General features: G+C 41.0%; 1 protein-coding gene across 3 annotated transcripts; it reads left to right on the forward strand.

The window, feature by feature from the left end:
• The first annotated feature begins 1671 nt into the window (after positions 1–1671).
• Positions 1672–12891, forward strand: SEH1L (SEH1 like nucleoporin). 3 transcript variants are annotated; one of them, XM_068192926.1, is made up of 9 exons: positions 1672–1840; positions 3506–3556; positions 4573–4719; positions 5129–5340; positions 6052–6150; positions 7205–7345; positions 7612–7769; positions 8476–8626; positions 10575–12891. In XM_068192926.1, exons 1-9 carry the CDS (start codon positions 1730–1732, stop codon positions 10705–10707), a joined length of 1203 nt encoding a protein of 400 aa, XP_068049027.1. In that variant the 5' UTR covers positions 1672–1729; the 3' UTR covers positions 10708–12891. The 3 variants fall into 3 exon arrangements, with proteins under 3 accessions (XP_068049027.1, XP_068049037.1, XP_068049020.1); XM_068192936.1 differs by having other exon boundaries at positions 1673–1840; positions 10508–12891; XM_068192919.1 differs by having other exon boundaries at positions 1673–1840; positions 12160–12891.
• Positions 12892–15714: the final 2823 nt, after the last annotated feature.

A 15714-nucleotide genomic window follows, 5' to 3' on the forward strand; every position in this document is an offset into this window, starting at 1 on the left:
TTGTGCTCAGTGATAAAACAAATGAATGGTAGTTAAAAGGTATTGGCATGCGAGCTGCACGACCCAGTTTGTGAGAGGACACTGCAGAACACAAACTGGAAGAAAGTGCTTCTTCTAGCGAGGAGCTCCTTGAAAAGTTGCAGGTCAGGGGTGAAAGTATTAAGCCCTCAAGAGTCTCCATCTGCTGTGGTTCATTTATTTTGCACAGCCCTCTGACTACAGACCAGTCATTACTGGTCTATAGCTCCCGCCCAGAGCTCAGTCACTCGTGCTGCGTTTTCTGCCACATGCCAGGCTCTATTCTGCTTCTTCTACTTCGTAGTCTGGATCTTATCCAACAGCCATCGTGTCTCCCTTTGAATCATTGGATAGCCTGGGTTGGAAAGGACCTTAAAGACCATCTACTTGCAGCCCCCCTTGCTATGGACAGGGACATCTTTCCTAGAGCCACTTGCCCAATGCCCCATCCAGCCTGGTCTTGAACATTTCCAGGATGGGGAATCTACAGCTTCCCTGGGCAACCTGTTTCAGTGCCTCACCACCCTCTCAGTAAAAAATTTATTCCTAATATCTAACCTAAACCTATTCTCAGTTTGAATCCATTCCCCTTGTTCTGTCACTATACACCCTTGTAAAAAATGTCTGTCTTTCTTGTAGGCTCCCTTCAGGTACTAGAAGGCCACGATTAGGTCTCAGCCATCTCTTTCCCAAACTGAACAATCTCAATTTTCTTAGATTTTCCTCAGAGGAGTTTCTCAACCTGTCCGCGGATTCCTCCCCTGCCTGCACTGTCGGTCATGCACTTCACCCTCCCAAATCTTTCCCCGACACACATTCTTTCGCACCGCAAGGCTCATCTGACAGGGCTCATTAATACAGTAAATCACTGACGAAGCAAATGCAGCGCACCACAGGAAGCAAATGCAGCACACCGCCGCGCTGAGTGTTTGTTTATTGATCTGCACCATCACAGCCACCTCCGCAGCTTTTCGGATCCGCTATGGAGCGCGATTTCGGCGCGCTCCAAGGGCGCCGCACGCACGGCGCTGCGGGCACAGCAACCACACAGAATCCCAGAACCGGTTCGGTCGGAAAAGACCTCCGAGATCATCGAGACCGGACGTCACCATGCCACCAAGTGCCACGTCCAGTCCTTCCTTAAACACCTCCAGGGACGGTGACTCCACCATCCCTCTGGCCAGCCCACTTCAACATCTTAATCACCTTTCCTGAGAAGAAATTCCTCCCAATGTCCAACCTAAACCTCCCCTGGTGCAGCTTGAGGTTACATCCTCTCGTCCTGTCGCTTCGCGAAGGCACATGTCGCAGTCAGGCGCGGCAGGAGGGTAATTTCTCGCGCCGCACCGCGCCGCACCGCCCCGACCCTCAGCGGCCGGCTCGGCTCGGCTCGGCTCGGCTGGGCTCGGCTCGGCTCGGCTCGGCTCGGCTGCGCTCGGCTGGGCTCGGCTCGGCTCGGCTGCGCTCAGCTGGGCTGGGCTGGGCTGGGCTGGGCTGGGCTGGGCTGGGCTCGGCTCGGCTCGGCTCGGCTCCCGGCCCGGCCCCGCCTTTCCCCGCCTTTCCCCGCCCTTTCCCGGCGGTGGGAAGGAGCGCGCACGCGCGGAGCAGCCCCTTGCGCGCGCGGCCGCGGCCCCGCCCCCCGCCCCGCCCCCTGCCCCGCCCCGCCCCGCCGCGTGAGGCGTGCGCGCGCGCGCGTGGCGGCCGCGGCGGGATGTTCGTGGCGCGCAGCATCGCCGCGGATCACCGCGACCTCATCCACGATGTGTCCTTCGACTTCCACGGGCGCCGCATGGCCACCTGCTCCAGCGACCAGAGCGTCAAGGTGAGCGGGGAGCCGCCGGGCCTGGTGCTGGGCGTGTGTCGCGGCACCGGCCGTGCGCGGCCTACCGGGCTGCGGGTCGGGCCGGGCTCGGGCGCAGCCGAGGGCTCGGCCCGCGGGAGGTCCCGGTGCGGCGTCGGGCCGCGGGGGCGGGAGGCTTTAGCACACAGTGCGCGTTGTGTTTGTGTGTACGCTAACGCGCGTAAACACGGGAGCTCCGCTCCCGACCCTGTGCTGCGGCAGGGAAAACATTCCCGACTGCTGTGCCTGCAGCCGTGCCGCTTGTTGAGTGTATTCAGCTGAGAACCTGTGTTTATTAAAGAATGCTTACGAAAAAAACCTATTGTTTCGTAATGTAATGCCCATAATCCGTATTTATTATGGGAAGAAGGTGAAGTGCCAGTAAGCAAAAAGCCGGAGTGTTCCGTGTGTGCCCTGGCCGACTGGAGAAAGTGTAGAATACCAGCAGCCTTAATTTTTACGGTCCTTTAGAGGAAATAAAGTAGCATTTTATATTTACTTCCACAAAAAGTTGATTGCTTTTTTTCTTTTTTTTTTTTTTGTGTATAGTGAGAAGGTGGGCAAATATTTGGGAGTCACGGGGATAGATTTAAGAAATCTAATTTGCAGAGAGCAGACATGTTTGTTATTAAATCCAGATGAATGATTGAGAAAGTAACTTTTTTTTGTAGAAAGCTGTGTCATCTGTAGATTAGGCTTAAAAACAAGGAAACAGCCCCTTCTCCTTGATCACAAACTAAAAAGCAAATAACAAACCACAATAAAATGGTCCCCCCCAAAAAGTAAGCCAAAGCCATGGGGATCTTTGATTTGGACTGACTACCTAGGGTGTGCACTTCTTAAAAAAGGTGCAAGAAGGTAGGTTGAACACAGAAACTGCTCTTTAGCAGTGTAATGTTACTTTCCAGTAATAACTGAATCTTTTATGAGGCTGTTCAGAAGTTTTCCTCCAACCAAAAGGACAGCATGACCCAGATTGTGTTAGAAAGCCAGAGTGGCAGGCTTGAAGTGACTTTCAGTACAGCTTTAAAGTGAATGAGTGACAGTCAGGCGGTGTCTTTCATTTGGTTATGTTCATTACTTTCTACATAATTTATCAGTAAAAAACTCCTATGTATAAAAATGTATGGGAAATCAAGAGAGGGGAAGGTTCAGTGACTTGCATGTGGTTAAAAATCAAGGCAGAAATCTCATAAAAAGAAACATGATCTGTTCCCCCACTACCCTGATTGTATATTTTACTATCCTACTCTGCTTTTGGGATGAGTGCTGGGACCCAACCAGAGCTGAGCATGTGAGGATGCTGGGGGCTCTAGAATGAAACAGGATGGTGTACTCTTGGAACAAAGTGAATAAACTATTGGGAATTGTAATAATTTCTCTTCTACATAATTTACTGTTTAAAAAGAGATAGAAGTCATACAATAGTGAGTTTTGCAGGTGGTGCCTCTTCTCCCTACTTTTAATAAGGATAGTTTCATGGTAAAGTGCAATTTTGTACACCAGATAGTGTCCTGAATGAAAATGTTTAGTGGGGATGTGTGTGTATGTTTTTGTTTATTTTATATATATATGAATGGTTGTGTCTTTAAAGTACTAGTAAGGTTTATTTACAAATTGTATGATTGTATTTTTATTTCTCAATAGGTCTGGGACAAAAGTGAAAATGGAGATTGGCATTGCACTGCCAGCTGGAAGGTTTGTATTTGTAAAATTACACAGACATAATAATCATTTCTCCTTTGCTTTTGGAGAAACATGCTTCATTTCTGCTGAATTTTAGAGCAGAAATACTTTTGGTTTGATGTAGATTCTGTATGTCTTGTGTAAAATACTTTTTCTTTGCTTTTATGAAACATCTCTAGTGCCTCTCACTTAAAGCAGGTGCTAACATGCAGTCTGCTCTTTTTAGTACCTACTTATGTTGGCCGACTAGTATTAGTAAACATTATCAGTGACTGGTGTTCAAGGAGTAGAAAACAGTACCTTAATTTTTAATTCAGTATTTCCTTTTGCATATAGTAACACTTAAAAAAAAATAAAATGGGGGAAAATTAAAAGGAAGATGTCTGGCTGTTAAATGTTACAACATCTGATCTCTGCTTTTTGTTCTCCAAAACCTTTCTGAGAACTGTGTCATATAGAGGCTCTGCTTCATCTGGATAATTAGTGCATTCAGCTTCTGAATTGTTCTTAAACTTTTGTTTAATAGGACCACAATGCAGTCATTCCTGTAAATGGCAATGGAAGGGAAGCTTTTGAATTCCCCTTCTCTAAGACAGGAATGTTGACTAGGTATGAAACAAGAACTTCATAATAAAAGGAAGATTAAAAATGCTTTGCAAGTGCTTTTGAAAAGTACAGGCAGACTAGGAGTGAACATGGTAATGGCTGAAATTTGATTGAGAACAAAACTGTACTTTTTGCATCAAAGCAGAATCACAGTTTGGAACTTAAAGTAGTAATAAATAATGCCTTGAAATACACTTGTAATAATTGCATTTTGAACACTAAGGGCAACAGTTTTGCAGTGCTGGTTGGAATAAAGAACTGCAACAGCTGCTGTGTAACTTTGTATAAAAGAACATAAGTTTCAGAGGAACAGTGTTACTACTTCCTAGAATTCTCTTCTTCAGAAAGTTATGAAAATATATGCTTCCTTGGCCTAACACAGTAAGCTTGCTTCTCTGCAGTGTTCTGATGTTATCTTGCAGACACATAGTGGATCGGTGTGGCGTGTGACATGGGCCCATCCTGAATTTGGGCAGGTCCTGGCTTCCTGCTCGTTTGATAGAACAGCAGCTGTATGGGAAGAAATAGTGGGAGAGTCAAATGACAAACTCCGAGGCCAGAGTCACTGGGTGAGACTTCTTTTCTGTATCTATAAAGTTTCTGATTTTGGTTATGTTTTGTTCATTTGTGGCAACATTCCAACACAAAGTAAGTATTTTTAAAACATTTGAGGAAAACAGCTAACTGGCTACATTCAGGCCAGTTTGTGTCGCTATTATTGGTGTTTCATAATAAAATGTTCCCTGGCAAACAGCTTGCAGACATGAATTCCCACCTAGTAGAGTTAAAGTTGGGTTTTTCTTTGACAAGAGATAATTTGAAACAACACTGGCTGTTCTTGCTCATCTTTCAAACAATATAAAAGCTGAGGGGGGGAATTTTTTTGGTGGAAGATGTAAGCAATCCTATGAAATTATGTTGTCAGGCTTTGATTAGCCTTCCTTAGGGAATAAATTATTGATGGAAATTTCTTTGCAGGTCAAGAGGACCACTCTAGTAGACAGCAGAACATCTGTTACAGATGTGAAGTTCGCTCCCAAGCACATGGGTCTTATGTTAGCAACCTGTTCAGCAGATGGAGTTGTAAGGATCTATGAAGCTCCAGATGTGATGAATCTCAGCCAGTGGTCACTGCAGCATGAAATCTCATGTAAGCTCAGCTGCAGTTGTATTTCTTGGAATCCTTCAAGGTATGTTACTAAAACGTTTGCTTTATGACTGTAACAGGAAGGGAAAAACCCTTCAAAGCTGAACGAACTGCTTTAATTTCTGTTTGTCCAGAAGCACTTAATGGTTTTCCCTGTGGACACAGTGTTATGTCCTGCTGATCCAGTTACTCTTCTCTTCATTAGCACTAGTCTGTGCTGAAGGTTCAGTGTACAGGAATTTACTTTAATGCAGGGGATAGGATAAAAGTTGATTTAAAAACTAGAATTCATCTACATTTAGCTTATGTAATGTATCTTCCAAAACCTGAATGAAATATTACTAAATCAATAATTAAAAGCACCGCAAAGAATGCAGACTCTGCCATGAAACTTATGGCAAATACTAGACTTCAGATGTAGTCTATTATAGAAAGTCCATTCTACTCTCTGAGAACATCATCTTGAATTGCTAAATAATGTTGTCTGATGATTTCACCTTAATGAGTGTATAAAGTGGGCTTTCGAAACAAGAGAGTGAAGATATGGTAACTGTGAATAGCATTTAACTCCTGTTTCTTTGTGATTTTTTCCTTGTGATGTTTTTGTGTGTTGTTTTGTTTTCTCTAATGTTTGAAATTTAACAAATGTCTTGGTGTACTTTCCGTGGGAAATACTGTATATAAATATTGTATATCTACATATCTAGATAGATAGAATATGTAAATATAGCAATATTTGTGTTTTATCTTTTAGCTCTCGAGCACATTCTCCAATGATTGCTGTAGGAAGTGATGACAACAGTCCAAATATACTGGCTAAGGTTCAAATTTATGAATATAATGAAAATACCAGGTATGCTAAATAACAATATATAATGTTTGTGGGATCATGAAGTTGTTTATAATATATGACCTTTTATTCCTATTATTAGATGTGGAGGAGTAAATAATAATACCTTAATTTTGTCTCGGATCCATTGGGTAGGAGAAGAGAGGGAGGCCTCAGAATGGTAACTGATGTTAAAAGAAATGATATTGATAATTTTATTCTCTGTCAGTGCAGAAATGCCAGTGTTCTTAGCAGCATTTTAAAGGGAGAGTTGTTGTTTCTGTGTCTACTAAATTATATGTTTAATTTTGCACAAGGAGTTAACAGTTGAAATTTGAATTGTGTTGCACCAGGCACTGTTTTGTTCAGAGCCACCTTACAATGATTTTAAAGGCATGATTACAATGACAGAAAGTTCTGTGAATTGCTCATGGTCTGTCAAAGTTCAGGCTGTATAGTCAAGAGTTCACAGAACCAGAAGAGGCTAGTAAGTTTGTGCACCACCACTTCCAGTTAAATGATAACAGAGGAATTGTGTTTGATTGGGAGTGACTGATGTGGGAAAGGAGCCAGAGTGTTCTGTGGATTTTATGCCCAGCTTCAGGCAATGCTCTCCATGCATTAACAATAAAGTTACTGTAACTTACGGAGAAAATGGAATATGTGTTTGTCATTTAGCAGAGGAGGCAGGCAGACAGTGGTCTGCTTAAAAGCATGGAAAATTTAGTGAGTTACTGAGATGCAAATTCCCTTTAGATTTGTGAATGGAATACTTATTTTTATTTCCCTTTTCCAATTGCAGACAAAATTGTTCTTTGTACTGTAATTTTTGCTTTGTTGTATGGCTTACAATACTGTAGCATACTGTACTTAGTAGCTACGGTATCTGATAGATTCAATTTCTGAATAAATCTGTTTGAAATTTTTTGCCTAAATTTATGTTAAAAAAAAGATATATTTTTGTAAGTCTTATCATGTATACTTAACCCTTTTTCCTGTTTCTACTGTATCTGGTTTATATAATTTGCATCACTGGCAATTTTCATGGCATTAAAGGTTAATTTCTTGCACTGTACAGGAAATATGCAAAAGCAGAAGCTCTGATGACAGTCACAGATCCTGTACATGATATTGCATTTGCTCCAAATCTGGGAAGATCCTTCCACATCTTAGCTGTAGCAACCAAAGATGTACGAATTTTCACACTAAAACCTCTAAGGTGAGCTTAAGAGGAAGATGATTTTGTGTGATCTGATGCTTACTATACAATCTTGTTCAAACTGTCTCTGCAAAGCGAAAGTAATAATGTATGCAGGATTGTTTTTAACAACCTGATTTTTAAGGTGATAAGATTGTGAGCAAGTCTATAATTTTGTCTGAATACCTAATCTAATAACAGTTGTTGTTAGAAAGATGTAGTTCATCATGTTCAAGCCCAGACCTTTGAACAGTTGTGTGCAGAACTGTCACTTTTCTCTTAAACAGGAAAGAATTGACTTCATCAGGAGGATTAACAAAATTTGAAATTCATATTGTGGCACAGTTTGATAATCACAACTCCCAGGTGTGGCGAGTGAGCTGGAATATTACAGGCACGGTGCTTGCCTCCTCTGGTGATGATGGCTGTGTTAGGCTCTGGAAGGGTAAGGTCACCCACTTGAAACACATTAACTTTGTAGTCTGCTGAATATACTTGAGAAATTCTACTCGAAACATAATTTTGGAGTGAGTGTCCATTTTAGATTTGTGAAAGAGATATTTTTTCTACGTTTCTATTTAAGAAAAACAGAATTCAGAAATAACTTCCTGTGCTGAAATACTTGCATGATTTAGGCTGCTGTGAATAGTTGTTACTATACCCTGAAATTGTTTCACCAGACTAGAGCTACATAAGGTTGTAATTTTAAAAAGTAAGATAGATCTTTTCCTACTGCTAAACCTAGAAAATCTACGTTGTCACAATGTTCAGGCAAATGGCTTTTTTCTGTTTACATTTTTAAGAGAAAACAAACAAACAAATGAACCCCCTTCATCACCCAAGCAAACAAACAAAAAAAAAAAAAAAAAACAAACCGAAATCCCCATGACAACAACTAATTGGCAGTTACCTTACACATTCTTGTTCGTTCCTCAGTATTGTAATAGTGGAAACTGAGTTTTAAATTATGGACAGGCAGAGAATATCAGGCAGCTAAAGGGCCAGATCCATCCTCAGCTGTTTGGAATTTATATATTGGTATTGAAGTTCAGTTCTGATTCATACTAGATGTGGGGCAGTTGAAACATATTTGTAGGGAAAGCTGGGCTTCAGAGGAGAAACTAACAGTTACTATATATCTGTGTTTGCAGCTAATTACATGGACAACTGGAAGTGTACTGGTATACTGAAAGGTAATGGGAGTCCAGTGAATGGTAGTTCTCAGCAGGGAATTTTTAATGCCTCTCTAGGTTCCACCAATACAAGTCTGCAGAATTCACTAAATGGATCATCTGCCAGCAGGTAGGTTTAGTAGTAGAGAGACTGATTTTCAGTAAATAGTCTTTTCTCTGAATCTTCATTTCATTTAGGTCTCATATTTTTAAAGTGCAATGTCATTTATTGCATGAGTACTTACTTTTATAAGCTCTTCTGGTTTTGCTCTGTGGTTCGTCTGTTATGCCAGTGTTAAGAGGAAAATGAACAAAACAGTAAGTCATACTGAATCAGTCTGTATAAATAAGCAGTGTAAATAACTATTTTCATTTTTAGTCCTTTCATATTATTAAAAACAACATTTCTGAAATAGTTTTGAAGGTGAAGCTTCATCCTACTAGTGGGTAACTGCCATTTTGTTTTAATACATGTTTAAAAGTAAAGCAAAAATACAAGCCACAAATTATGTTTTTCTCTGGGATAATGCAGCAGAAGGGAAGGAAGAAAAGCTACTTCAAAACATACGGTTTCCACAATCAAATATTAGTGTTAGTTTACTTGGTTTTTGCAGGTGTGTAGCATCAATTGAATAAAAGTTTTGTGGTTTTTAAAACTTTCCTCATGGCATTCATATTGCAGATAATTTGCCTTAATCTCTGTTAGATTTTTATTCTGTAATAGTTGCTGTTTAGTGGGTAAATTTTACTGCTGCTTCTGAAAAAGCATTTTCATTTGTGCGCACTGAAATGTAGAAATACACTGAGTCTTGCATCTGTATGGTGCAGTGTGTACGATCAGCTTTACAGAATTGTAAGTCCTATACAAGGATGAGATGTGGCCAGATTCTATAGCAGCAGTTTCCAGGTTTTGTGGCCACCTTTGTTTCAAATGCCTTGAGATAGTTTCCCTTTCCATCCATGTGCAGCTACTCATGTGAGGTTTTTTTTTTTCAGTTTGGAATGCTTATCAGTAGAGTTTACTTTTGGACAGTAGCACCAGCCTGCCCCCTCTTGCCCTTTGAGCAGTCAATCCTGAATGGCAGTTCAAGATCCCTAACCCTGTTGATCAGATATCAGGTTTCACATTTTCCTCACAAGATAAATGTGAACACAAAAGGTGGTAATGGGCCTGGTCCCTACAAGACAAGGCAGCAAAATTATGTTGGTCATGGTTCCGGGTTCTACTCAAAGTGTAGCAAATGAAATGCAGCCCTGCCTTGGAAATGGTATATCCAGAGCCGTGTGGCTGTATTTGCTTGAGCTCCTGTGGGGAAATGCAGGCTGTCTTACAGCTCTTTAGCATAGGGTGTGGTTTCACAATCACCTATCTAAGGCTGTGCTGCCGCCAAGACTAACCATCCCCACCCCACTGGTGTCTCTTCTCCTGTCCCTGAACTTGGTGCTAAGTCACTGTGAAACTGAAACTTCTGGCATTATTTCTATTCCCTTCATTGCTCTGTATTTTGGAAGGTGTTTTGTTTTGGTTTAATAAATTCTTCTTGCCTCCGATTTGTAAGACAATGTTATTTCCAGAATTAAGTCAGTGGCTGTGGAATTTCGGGACATATGGTGTCTTGTCCTAGGATTGAGTCTTACAATAAGATATTGGCCTGAGTTGTGTAAGCACAGTCACTAACTTCTGTGTTAGTGTTACCATGCTGCTAAAGATTTATGCATTGGCATTTGACTAAGTAGGTATCCTACACATAACTTATTTTGTCTCTGTAAATGCTATGTTTCATGTCTGTACATTTAAACATTTAAAACAGCTATAGAACAGGCAGATCTAGAAAAGGCTATAAAAGCACTATGGTCAAACTGGATTTATACTCAAAACAAATTTCAGAACATGTGATGTAGTTTGTTAGGAAATAAACCAGTAGGGCTGTATTATTATGTTGATGTAATTGTGTGTCTAGATTTATGATACAATTTCCATTCTCCGTTTGTATTATGTCCTTTTTAACAGAAAGCAGAGCTGATACCAAGCTAACTGGAGTAACTTTGGTGTTTTGCTGCTTGTTGCATGCACACAGGAATGGAAAACGAACTCCTTTTTCCCCTTCCCCAACGCCGTTTGACCTCTCCCAAGACACCAGCAGCCTGCTAACTACTAAATACTGTTCAAAAAGCCTTTTTAAAACACGTTGTGTGCGTTTTTTGTACTAGCCTGCACAGTTTGATACTGATGGAACGCCCGATAGAAAAATAATTGGAGAGGCATCTTGTTTGGAAAAAAACATAAACAACCCGCCCAAATCCCCAAACTTCCATCAGAACGTATTTTTGAAAGCTTGTAAAATTAAAAGATAGTTCATGATGAAAACCAAGAATTTTTGTCCTTGATTGGGATGGGAGGAGGGAAACGACCATTACAATAATTTTCATTAAAATTGTTTTGAGAACCAATTTGGTTTGCATTTCAGAGTGTTCAGCATTTGATTAAGATTTCTAAACATTACAAGGTTGTAACTGCTTTGTAATATATGCAACTGATAGTTCTGAAGAAGTAAGAAAACTTTTAACAATTGTACAGATGATGGCTTTTAATGGTTTGGTATTGCTTCATTTTTATTCTTTAGTATGACTTCAAATAAACGTTTTCTAAGTACTGTCATACTTCCTTCATCCTAAAAGAAGTACTTTACCTGTTACGTATTTGTACATTCCTATGGTAATAGTTATAATTACATGGAGTACTTAAATTCTCGAAACGCTGTATTCTTGAAAAATGCATACACTTTAGCCATACAGAGATATAAACCAAAATGCAGTTTGTTGTTAATTATCCCCTAATTTCATTAATAAACTGTCGGCTGTTCTTTGATGTAAGTCCACAGAATTGTAAACAAGACAGAAAACAATATAATTATACTAAAATGCACAAGTGTTACGGGTAAGTTCTAATAAAAACAGCAGCAAGATGACATGGAGTGGCATAATTCTGAATCTTGCATTCACCAGGAATCTTGAATTTACACTGAGGATTTTGCAGAAATATGTAAATAGATACAAAGACTGTATTTCATTCAAAGTAGTTATTCTCTGTAAATGTATATCATTAATGTAAAAAGTCATTATTTACGTCTATTCTAGAAATGCTGTAAAGTTAATCTGAATTAGATGCATATGCAGCAAATGTACTTTGATAATATTTAATATATATTTTGTGTCACAAACAAAGCATTACTGAAAGCTGTTAACAAATCACAGAAATTCTGGGAGAATGAAAGCCTGTTAATAGCTGTACTCCACCACCCTTTTGACTTCCAAAGCAATCCATTCTTTTGTAAAAATGTATGCTAGGACTATGACTATGGTATTATTTTCAATGAATTTCAGTGGAAAAGACATTATTTTACTTTAAAGAAGAGTTTCCAGATTTGTCTTGTTTTGAATTACAAGTCTTGATTTCTGCTATTATGTTCTATTGGTTTTGGCATGGATATACTAAAGCCTTTTTTTTTTTCCAGCATGTCTTTTCTCCCCTTTGGTTCTCCTTGTATTTACTACCTTTCTCTTCTTTTCTTGTTTTGTTGGTTTTTTTTTTGTTTGTTTTTTTTTGTTTGTTTTGTTTTTTTGTTTTATTTTGGTGTTTTGTTCCTTTCTTAATTGTTTCAGGTATTTCTTTCCCCCTCTGGATTCCCCACGGGCTGGATCGAGATGGTCCAGTCATGCCCAGCTCCTTCCTCCTCCTCCTCTGATAGAGCAGTCTTGTGATGCTGACACTGCCAACCTCCAGTATCCTCACCCTCGCAGACGATGTGTATCTCGGCCTCTTAATCTTTTACCTGAGAATGAAGGGGTTTAATGTGTTACTTTAAATGAATTCTGAAGGGCCTTATTCTGGTGTTTGTGAATGCTTCCATTTCTGGCTGCCTTTGTATTCCTTCTCTGGTACAGAAGACTTTTTTAAAAATATGGGAACTTTATGCATGTTTTGCAAAACAAAAAACATTTAGAATGTGTTATGTGTCAAAGACCATGATTTGTACTCTTTGAATTTTGGTACCATAAACAGTATTAGCCATGAGCTCTTTATGGAGTAGATTACTTCAATGTGCCTGGTTTTTTTTCCTTTTTTTCCTCCTTTTTGGATCAGTTTAGTATGGTCTTTAATTTTTTCTTTTGGTAAACTGCATTTACGTGTGAAACACATTCTCAAAATTAGACATGCCTTCAAGACACTTGTGAGTGAAGAGTTATGTTTGATCAGCTTGTTAACAAAACCATTCCTGTGTATACTGCAGCAAAATAACTTGAAGTGTTTGTTACTTAAGATTTTTCCATCTTGCTATATAAATATTTCAATTTTATAATTGTGATTGACTAATAAACTTGTTCTGAAAGGTCTGTATTTGTATGTTTTTCCTTGGAATAATTTTTTAATAGATTGCTGATGAAGGTGGGTTTTTTGATTCAGGTATCCACTCTCCTAGCTGTGCTTTTGTGCCATTCTTGATGTGCAGCTGCATATTCCCAGTCTGTGCCACAAGGTGTGCTCTGACTTTTCCCATGGGAGCGATGGATGTCTGTGGAGACTGCTAGAGCTGTTGGGTTTCACAAGACCTCTCAATTCTTTCCCGATGATTGAATTCAATCAGGACATTTCTAAGAAAGTGCTGGCTTGAAAAATGTCAATGTCTTTTCTGCTGTGTCAGCACAGGAACATCACTGCTGTGGATCAGCATGTTGGCACTGACTCAGACTGGTGCAAAACAGGCAGGAAGATAATGCTGGACAAAGAATACATGGTATTGCCCAGGAGTAGCATTACTGCGCAGGATGGGTTTGCTGAGCTTTTTGGGCAGATCCTGGGGGGAGGAAGGAAAGAGGAGGCCTTTGTGCTGCAGAAACCCAAAGTGTAATTGTATATTTCAGTGTGCTCACCCTGTTTCCTAATAGACTAGTCCACTACTGTGAGGTAAGGGAGAGGGCAACTTGTATTTTTCCAAAATGACAAGTTCCCATGAGCTTTACTTGTATTCTGAAAAGTTAATTTGCTCAGATCCACCACACTTGTTTCTTTATTTCTCTCTGAGGAATCAAGTTTTAATTTAAAAATCCATGAGGTACACTGGTATTAGAATGTGCTTGCTGAACATGTGTGGAGGGAGGCTGCTGATACTTTCCAGCCAACAGGAATGGAAGTGAAGAGAAGAAAAAGTTTTACACCATTACCAGAAAAAGTTAACACAAGACCATGCCAACTTTGTATGGTAAACAGAAATGTTACATGATTAAAAGATAATGCTTAAATGGTGGGTGAAAAGTAACTATTCTGAGGGAGAAAGAATAATTGAAAAAAATGTATCAACACTATTAAACTGGGATATATTCCTAAACCAGAACAAACTATTTCTCAGTATGCAAGCAACAGAACATATTTTTGAAGTTAAACCATTTGCAGAATTCGTGTCTTAACCCTCAAAGAGGTCACAAATTAACCAGTTAATGACAATTTTTTGTAGTTTCTAGTAGTGCATTGTTAATCGTTTATTCAGCATGGTCACATTATTTTCCTCTGTGATGAACATGTGTTATTATTAGGTATCCTAATTCCACGCACACTTCTTACTGAGGGAAACATGCTGTAAGTTTCAGTGCAAACAAGTCATGTTAGAACACAGAGGCCAAGTACTTTAACCTCAGCGAATGAACTCAGGCTGGTTTTGTGGCCGACGCCTGCCTTGCCCCGCCTGCTATTTTGTATTGACTTCTCTCCAAACCAGGAGCCTTCGATCCACATTCCTGATTTTCCACCTCTCCTTCCCTCTATTCCCTTGACTCAAGCCTGTGAACTGTACTTCTGTGCAGGATATTGGACCCTTGGACATAGGCAGCAGAACTCTAGGAGGGATGATTATAGAAGAGCTTTGAAAGAGATAATTACAGCAGGTACTCACGATATTTTAAATTTATGCAGCACTTTTTAAGGCAGTGCTCCTTTTTCTTCTTCTGAAAGAATACCTGCAATTGCTCTTCTACTCTGCCTGTGCTTCGAGCACATCTTAGTTTGAACTGCCAGGATTAGCAGTTTTAGGGTCTTGTAGAAGCCATGAGATGGCATTGGTAGTTTTCTTTGGTTTTGTGTGTGTGTGTGTGGCTTGTGTCTGTGGTGGTTTTGCTTTTGTTGTTGTTTGGTTTTGTTTTGAACATATTTGAACCAGTAAGAATTTCTGATTATGACAAACGTGGATTTTCACTCTTGTAGATTTTTGCACTCTCCATACCAGGAATACAACTGTAGAAATGCATTGTGAAAACATCCTGGACAGCACTGAATTTGATGTAGATCTGTTGAAGTTTTCATGCGCACAGACACACACACATTTGGGACCCGCTCCCATCCCCTACTTAAAAAAAAAAAAAGGGAAAAAAAAAAAAAAAGTCATATGTACACTTCAGTATGGAAATGAAATTTTCCATGTTCTGTACATAAACCAGAACGCAAGGAGTTCCACCTCAACATGAGAAAGAAGTTCTTTAGCTGACGGTGGTAGAGTGCTGGGACAAGCTGCCCAGGGAGCTCGTGGAGTCTCCCTCTCTGGAGACATCCAAACCCCAACCGGAGTGAGTCACCGGCTCTGGGGGACCGTGCCTTGCGTGCCGCGGGCCTGGACGACCTCCAGAGGCTCCTTCCACCCCTATCGATTCAGCTTCTCAGCCTCACCTAACTGATTCGGATGGCAAAAACGGGACAGAAAACAAAGCCGAGAATATAAACAACGCCACATGAGCTCATACCAACGAAGCTATTTTTTTCTTTTTTAGGTAGGACGGGGGACAGCAGCCTCGGGCGGAATGTTCAGCGGCCCTTTCCCTGAAGACCCCGAGCTACCCACTGGTACGGGGATCCAAGGCTGGGCGGCCTGAAAGCAAATACCTGAGACAAAATACACCGATGACATCATCCCCTTCCCCACACCGCGCCCGGCTGCCCATGCCCGTGCCCATGCCCATGCCCATGCCCATGTCCGTGCCCGTGCCCATGCCCATGCCCATGTCCATGCCCATGCCCATGCCCATGCCCATGCCCGTGCCCGTACCCGTGCCCGTGCCCGTGCCCGTGCCCGTGCCCGTGCCCGTGCCCATACCCGTGCCCATGCCCATGCCCATGTCCATGTCCGTGCCCGTGCCCGTGCCCGCTGCCGTTCCCGTTCCCTAGGGAAACAG

This window comes from Anomalospiza imberbis, chromosome 1, assembly GCF_031753505.1.
Source record: "Anomalospiza imberbis isolate Cuckoo-Finch-1a 21T00152 chromosome 1, ASM3175350v1, whole genome shotgun sequence".
Classification (NCBI taxonomy): domain Eukaryota; kingdom Metazoa; phylum Chordata; class Aves; order Passeriformes; family Viduidae; genus Anomalospiza; species Anomalospiza imberbis.